Raw genomic sequence first — 8,247 nt, 5'->3', positions numbered from 1 at the left:
GTGAGACTCCAACTCAAAAAAAAAAACACACACACACAATTACAATCAAAATCCCACACCTGAGTCTACAGATTTCAGTCAGGCACAATTTTAAAAGAAGAATATTATTCAAAGTTGTATTACTCATATGGACTCTTTATGGCAAATGCTTTATGCTATGTTTGAAATTGCACACAGTTTACCAAGATATATACTTGTACTAGGTAGATAAGTCAATGAGATGACTTACACTGAATAATTTTATGGGAGAATTTCAAGTGACTTATTTGTCAAATCTTTACACTTCAACTAAGAGAGACAATCTGCTTCCAAAAACTTTAACGTCAACGAGTGTCAACACACTAATGATAATGACAGCAATCAGAACGGGGCTCTGGAGTCACACTGTCTTACACCCTGACTTCAGCGGTAGGACCTATGCCTCTATACATGTTTCCTCATGGGAAAAAAAAATCTTCACTGGGTTATTGTGAGAATTAAATGATTCAGTATATATCAAGAGCTTAGGACGGTGAGTGTATTGAGCCTTCAATAACTGTTAGCTAATATAGTCATCATTATTCCTCACTATTATTACTTTTTTTTTTTTTTGAGTTGGAGTCTCCCTCGGCCACCCAGACTGGAGTGCAGTGGCTGCTCCCGGTGACTGCAGCCTCAACCTGCTGGGCTCCGACGATCCTTCCGCCTCAGCCTTCCAAGTAGCTGGAACTACAGGCATGCGCTACCACGCCCAGCTGATTTTTGATTTATGGTAGAGATGAGGTCTCGCCAAGTTGCCCAGGCGGGTCTCGAACCCGCGGGCTCAGACAATCCACTCACTTCAGCCTCCCAAAGGCGCGGGAATACAGGCTGAGCCACCGAGCCCTGTTTACTTTTACTTTTTTGAGTCAGGATCTCACCTCTGTTGCCCAGGTTGGAGTACTGTGGCACACTCGCGGCTTATTGCTGCCTCAACCTCCCGTGCTCAGATGATCCTTCAGCTTCAGCTTTCCGAGTAACTGGGAATACAGGCATACACCACCACGCCTGGCTAATTTTTAAAATTTTTTTGGCGACAAGGTCTCGCTATGTTGCCTAGGTTAGTCTCAAACTCCTAGGCTCAAGCAATCCTCCTGCCTCAGCTTCCCAAAGTGCTGGGATTACAGGTGTGAGCTACTATGCCCAGCTATTATTACAATTTTTATAAAAGGCTCAAAACCTAACTTCTCACCTCTTTCTTCTCTTACCAATGAATATACCATGTCATACAATCACAAAAATGTTGTACATCTCTGTTTTTAATCCCTGGCTTATAATTTTCAGGCAAACTGTTTTGTTCCAATTTTCTGTTAAAAAATCAACTGGAGTTTAATACTTACATTTTATACAACTTACCTATCCTATTTTTCATTAAATTAAGTTGCTAGTATGTTATAAAGTATTGCAACACATACATACACACACATACACACACACACTGACCAGTATAAATACACACTAAATAGTACATGCATATACACACTAAACAGTATGAGTGTTCGGAAACCACAGTATTTTTAAAGGAAAAAAATTAGCTAGGCATGGTGACACACACCTGTAGTCCCAGCTACTTGGGAGGCTGAGGCAGGAGGATAGCTTGAAGTGACGGTTGTGTGAGTCATGACTGTGCCACTATACTCCTGCCTGACTGTGACAGAATGAGATCTCAACTTAAAAAAAAACAAAAAACAAAGAAAGAAAGAATGGGGAAAAAGACAATGAAAGTCAGAATAGGAAGTAGGCCTAATGCAATTTTAAAATTTAAATATCACATCTCATATAGTTTTTAATTTAAAAAGACATTTAAATAGCATTTTTACAATTTGCAAATAAAATGGGCTCTCTTAAGCCATACCACAAGGGCAGTTCTAGACTGCAGAACTAAATCTACCCTACCAGAACTCATAAAGCATCAGGAAGATGTGATCCACCATGAGTTTGCCTGGAAACCCTGCTAATCTAGAAATGCTACAGTACAGATTTCTAGCTTTTTTGGAGAGAATTAAAACTGTTACTATCAAAATCCTTTATTGCTTATTACCTAAATGACGGAGGAAAGCGGCAGATGTGATGAAAAAAGCAGCAGCCAGGCTTTGGACTCTCAAGTTCCTCATTAATTTTGCTTTCCTTTTAGAGATATAACAGTCTGCTTTCATTAAGGCCCAGTAGAACACACTGGTAATGATGAAAAAGATTATTTTCCCACTAAACATTCCTTTGGCCCTTTTAGTTTCTTCTAATGTTTATACTTACTTACCAGGAATATGAAAGGCTTATCAAAAAGCCATTCTCAGATCCCACCCCCCAAAAAACTAGAGTCTAATCAATAAGTCCTCCAAAATATTTAAACACTTTAACCTTATGGAAAGGAGAGCTCCCATTCTACATAATATCAATACTACTTAAAGCAAAAGAATAGCCTTCTCATATGTGTATTTATCTCATTTAATCTTTTTTTTTTTAAACCTAGAATAGGCCGGGCATGGTGGCTCAAGCCTGTAATCCCAGCACTTTGGGAGGCCGAGGTAAAAGGACTGCCTGAGCCCATGGGTTTGAGACCAACCTGGGCAACTTGGCGAGACTTCATCTCTACAATAAAAATAAAAAAATTAGCCGGGCGTGGTAGTGCACGCCCATAGTTCCGGCTATTTGGAAGGCTGAGGCGGAAGGATCGCTGAGCACAACAGTGATTGCTGGGGTGGCTGTGAGCAGACCACTGTACTCCAGCCTGGGCGATGGTGTGAGACTACAACTCAAAAAAAAAAACCCTAGAAGATAGGTATGTTCATATTTTACTGTTCAGAGAACTGAGTGTCAAAGAGATTAAGCAAAGTTATATGCAAAGTTATGCCCAAAGTTATAAAGTCAGCAGATAAAGGCACAGGACCTGAGTTCATGACTTTCTGTCTAACCTATTAGTGATAAGGAAGCCTCTGCAAGTATTTCTCTGTTAGGATCCTTCTCCATCAGTGCATGTAGCCACCAGTCAGTGCGAGGATGACAGAACCAAGGTCCCTCCAGGGTCCCCTCCTTTCACGTCCAACAGCAGAACCCAGCACATTGGACTCAAGTTATTTTTGAACAGTTGACTGCTCAAGAATGAAAATAGCCTCTTCCCAGGTCTCACCTCTGATTCACAGGTGAACTCCTCTGCACTATCTTCTATTACTTAGTTAATATATGAACAGACATTTTCTGAAGACCTAGAAACGTGACCATATTATAAACTGCCTTGTTTTTAAGTACCACATAAAATAGTGTAGGAGAAAGAGTTCACTTACAACTTTAGTGCCTGCTCCCAGAATACTCTTACTTTGTAAAATGTTATCGTACTTATTTAAATGAAGATTATTTTTTACTAGTCTATGAGCTTTTGATACAAAATTCTGCATATTCCCACACAGTATTCAACAAATGTAAGCAAAAATGTTCACCAAATACATGTTGAAAATAAGAATGAACAAAATGGTAGTGAGCCAATCATTAAGGAACAGGTAAATTTAGAGAAATACAAACAAAAACACAATTGAAAATGCATTTCAACAAGGCGAATGGCAACCAGGTGGAAAACAATTGACAAAATAGACAGGCCTGAGTAGAAGAGTCATTATGACCAAGCAACAAAATGGCAAACTGGGGGAGTCTTGGAATTGCTGACTAGGGGACTTAAGACTTTGTTTTCTAAATGAGAACGATGTTTTTAAATCTTTATTTTATTTTCATTGTGAGCAGAGGTCTCGCTCTGTTGCACAAGCTGGTCTTGAACTCCTGAGCTACTAAAGCAAGTCTCGGTCTGCATATTCCCACACCCGGCTAATTTTATTCTTAATGCAAAGAAACACTCATGTAAATTAAACCCCATGTGAAATTCCAATATACAAAACAGTTTTGTAAAACCAAAGCAGCATCAGTTGAAGCACCCTGGTTTCCACCCACTCAGGCCCACTTTACCCAGCGTGAGAAGACCCTGAAATCCCTCCTTGCAGTTTGAAAACTACTGGGTTAGAAAAGCTCTGGAAGGATGAATGCCAAAGTGTTCACAGCATTCACCTGAGGACCTGGGTTTGCCTAGACTGGGAGGGTGAGTGTTGTGTAAAGAAGGGTGTTGAAATACCATTTTCACTTGTTTTCGTACTGCATATTTTTGTGTTTGAAATTTTTTTACACTGAGTATTTTTTACTTTTTTTTTTTGAGTCGGAGTCTCACTCTGTCGCCCAGGCTGGAGTGCAGTGGCACACTCATGGCCACCGCAGCCTCAACCTGCTGGGCTCAGGCAATCCTTCCACCTCAATCTTCCAAGTAGCTGGAACTACAGGTACGTGCTACCACCCCGGCTAATTTTTTGATTTATTGTAGAGATAAGGTCTCACCAAGTTGCCCAGGCTACTCTTACACCCCTGGGCTCTGGCAATCCTCTCACCTCAGCCTCCCAAAGTGCTGGGATTACAAACTTGAGTCACCATACCTAGCACTTTTTACTTTTTTATTTAAAAAGTAATGAATGGGAGGAAACTGTTGTTCTAAAGAAAGTATTTTAACAGTTAAATTTCTTCAAGTGGCTTGCCATATTTTAATAACTCATTTCCCTATAGCAGTACATTTTTTCGACTAAATTACATTGCAATGAAAATGAGCATATTTGTGCAAGATACATTCTCATATTTAGAATTATATCCATCCAGGCTCGGTGGCTCAGCCTGTAATCCCACGCCTTTGGGAGGCTGAGGTGAGTGGACTGCCTGAGCCCGCAGGTTCTAGACCTGCCTGGACAGGCGAGACCTCATCTCTACAATAAATCAAAAAAAATTAGCCGGGTGTGGTAGCTTGCGCCTGTAGTTCCAGCTACTTGGAAGGCTGAGGCGGAAAATCGCCAGAGCCCAGCAGGTCGAGGCTGTGGTGGCCGGGAGTGGCCACTGTACTCCAGTCTGGGCGACAGTGAGACTCCAACTCAAAAAAAAAAAAAGAATTATTTCTTTAGGATAAATTTATACATGTCAACAGTTTCAATTTAGTTCTATAAAGCACCATTTAAAGTAGTGGAACTGTGTAACCTAAAAATATAAAGTATTTTTAAAAATCATATTAGCAAACTTGATTTTAGCATTCAAGCTTAAGATTTATAAAATCTAACTTACAAAACTAGTGAGCAAAATTTCGACATCTCAAAAATATTCTAAAATAAATTTGGAACAGAACTGAAATTTCTCTACCTTTCATACATTTTTCATAACTTCTGCCACTTATCAGAACCATACGCTGAATTTTTCCTTCACGGTTGGGTTTCACAATTTAATTCTGTGAAGTCACAGTACTATGACAGCAGAATCATTCTCTGGCAACAAACTGACATCATTAAATTCTTATTTGTAAGTTATTTAGGATATATAGATGTTCTGTTTTTACTTCTAAGAGATTTATTTTCTGTTGATTCTCCATTAAGCTCATATGACTGATACATTGTAATCTAATATATTCCCTTTGTCTTCAGCCATCTTTCTACAACTGCCTTTTGGTGAACCCTCAGAAAATGCCTACATGTTCAAACAAAATAGAAATGACTGCCAGATTTCCTGCTCCTGTGAACAATCTGTGCCACTGCCCTGTAATCCTTGAAGGAGAAACATCCAAACCAGAAAGTTTATTTTCTTTTTATTATCTCTCCTACTGTTTTAATATAACATAAAAGTATTTTTATTAAATTATCTTTTAAATAAGTAAATGTGGCTGGGCTCGGTGGCCCAACCTGTAATCCCAGCACTTTGGGAGGCTGAGGTGAGTAGACTGCCTGAGTCCGTGGGTTTGAGACCAGCCTGGGCAACTTGGCGAGACCTCATCTCTACAATAAATCAAAAATTAGCCGGGCGTGGTAGTGTGAGCCTGTAGTTCCGGCTACTTGGAAGGCAGAGGCAGAAGAATGGCTAGAGCCCAGCAAGTTGATGCTGGGATGGCCATGAGTGTACCACTGCACTCCAGTCTGGGCGACAGAGTGAGACTCCAACTCAAAAAAAATAAAATAAACATAATTAAGTGAATGTACGTCTATCACTAACATGATTTCAACTGAGAAAAGAATTTTAATGAAACCTTTTTGGGGTTAGGCACAGCAGCTCACTCCTATAATCCCAGCACTTTGGAAGGCCAAGGTAGGAGGATCACTTGAGACCAGGGGTTCAAGACCAGTCTGGGCAATAGAGTGAGACCCTATCTCTACAAAAACTTTACAAAAAAAAAGCCGGGTTTGGTGGCTCAGCCTGTAATCCCGCACCTTTGGGAGGCTGAGGTGAGTGGATTGCCTGAGCCTGTGGGCTCGAGACCTGCCTGGGCAACTTGGCGAGACCTCATCTCTACGATAAATCAAAAAATTAGCCGGGCATGGTAGTGTGCGCCTGTAGTTCCGGCTACTCGGAAGGCTAAGGCGGAAGGATCACTGGAGCCCAGCAGGTCGAGGCTGTGGTGGCCGGGAGCGGCCACTGCACTCTAGTCTGGGCAACAGAGTGAGACTCCAACTCAAAAAAAAAAAAAAAAAGTAACTACGAGGGGTATTAAAAGCAGGGTCATTGACATTTATAAATGCCTGTAACCCAGTTTTCGCAGATGAAAATGTTGGTAGCTTGATTTGGAGCTCATGGAAGCTTTCTCAATTTTATGATCAATATCTTTTCCTGTATTTTGAACTTTTAGGACAAAGAGACTGGCTTTCACAGAGGTATGGGTTGGATTCAGTTCTCTTCAGAAGAACAACTTCGGAATGCACTACAGCAGGAAAATCATATTATTGATGGAGTAAAGGTAAATCTGTTTATCATATTATAAACTATGTACTGCTTAAATAGGTCAGAAGTGTGGAATGACAGAGACCTTGGGAGATCTGTAACTGAAGCTGCCCTAATGCTTGTTTAGAGTGGTGGTGAGAGTTCTCTTTTTTAAATGGTCAGCAAGGTATATGTAACAGCAGAAACAGCAGTTCACTTTCCGAGACCAGCAAGCTAGGGTGGAAATCTTGGCTTTCCCACTTACCATGTGTTATTTGGGTCATCTTAATTTTTAATCTTTTTTGTTAAAGTTTAGGGAGATGTACGAACAAGGAACAAATCACAACTTCTTGAGTTACTGGTACTGACTCTCTAATAAAAAGGCAACTTTAAAATGGAGTTTTCAGTTTTAACATTTTTGTGGACATTGCCTTTCCTTACAGTGCTTATGTTTTTTTCAGCTCCATGTTCAAGCTCAAAGACCAAAAGTTTTGCGAACATCTGATGAAGAGAAAGATTTCTGAGACTATGCCTGCCTACTAAATAGAGTTAATATAACTGAGACTTTTGACTAAATGTTTTTATTTGAAACAAACAGTTGCACCAAGCAAGAGCTTACTTCCCTCCCCCACTCCAAATTAAAACAGCACAGCAGGGGCAAGATCTGGCAGGACAGTCCCAGTATGTGAACACCTTCCCACTCATCGCGGCTGGGGTAGCTTCAGTCAAAAGCAGCCATTCTTTCACAGAATAGGAACCCCAAACTACTAGTGTCACACAAAGGGAAGTGGTCTGAATTCTGTACGTGGGGCTGCGTGTTCTCAAATGCCGAAAGGTGGAGAAGCACAAACACAACCCTCTGTTTAAAAAAACTAAATAATTCAAAGTAGAATTTCTTTCCCCCCCATTCTCTGGTAATAAAAAGTAGTGCTGGGATCTGGCACCCAGATTTGGTTTTTATCCTGACCATTTACAAAGTGTTCCCCCATAGGACTTGCATCATTAGGGCCATGGGATAATAGTTCATCCAGTTGGAAGAGATGTGCATTACTCCTTCCTCCTTTTCTTGCCTTCATGCTCGTGTTCCTTGGGGCGGCTGCTATCTGAGGGTCTTTTTGAGCCACCGTGCTGTTTGGCTTCTTCCAAAAACTTGTCCAAACCAAAAGGATCTTCCTCAAATTGAACTGGTCCTTCTCTGCCTCTCTGCCTGCGATCTGAGCCAGAAAACTCCTTGTCGGGAACAAATCTAGGGAAAAAGAGAAAAGACATGATCTACTTTTTTTTTCACTGGTGTAAACACCGAAATTAATTTTATGACTTGGTACCTGTTGGTCTTTATTCTGGCTTCTAGGTCATCACCATACATGTCCTTGTCCAGATTTTTACTGGGCCTATAAATACTCTGGGCCATATCTTTACCACCTCTCCAGGCTTGATCATAAACATTATAAATTTCATCTTCTCCACCTGCAAATC

At 40.6% G+C, this 8,247-nt stretch overlaps 1 protein-coding gene and 1 pseudogene across 4 annotated transcripts in view; one reads left to right on the top strand and one right to left on the bottom strand.

The window, feature by feature from the left end:
* The first annotated feature begins 6,664 nt into the window (after nt 1-6,664).
* Nucleotides 6,665-7,333, top strand: LOC103265678 (annotated as a pseudogene).
* Nucleotides 7,334-7,336: 3 nt separating this feature from the next.
* The window catches only part of SNW1 (SNW domain containing 1), a 41,632-nt gene continuing 40,721 nt past the window's right edge, over nt 7,337-8,247 (bottom strand). For 2 of the 4 annotated variants that reach the window (XM_021715155.1, XM_008063329.1), the window contains exon 14: nt 7,337-8,017. In XM_021715155.1, coding sequence (XP_021570830.1) covers nt 7,819-8,017 — 199 coding nt within the window. In that variant the 3' untranslated portion in view covers nt 7,337-7,818. Of the gene's footprint in view, nt 8,089-8,247 lie in introns of all 4 variants that reach the window. The other 2 variants (XM_021715154.1, XM_008063328.1) reach the window with 2 other exon arrangements.

The sequence above is a fragment of the Carlito syrichta genome, unplaced genomic scaffold, assembly GCF_000164805.1.
Source record: "Carlito syrichta isolate Samal-C Ts95f unplaced genomic scaffold, Tarsius_syrichta-2.0.1 Scaffold306749, whole genome shotgun sequence".
Taxonomy (NCBI): Eukaryota; Metazoa; Chordata; class Mammalia; order Primates; family Tarsiidae; genus Carlito; species Carlito syrichta.
Note: the sequence above shows the minus strand (reverse complement) of the source record. Positions and strands in the feature narration are given on the sequence as shown.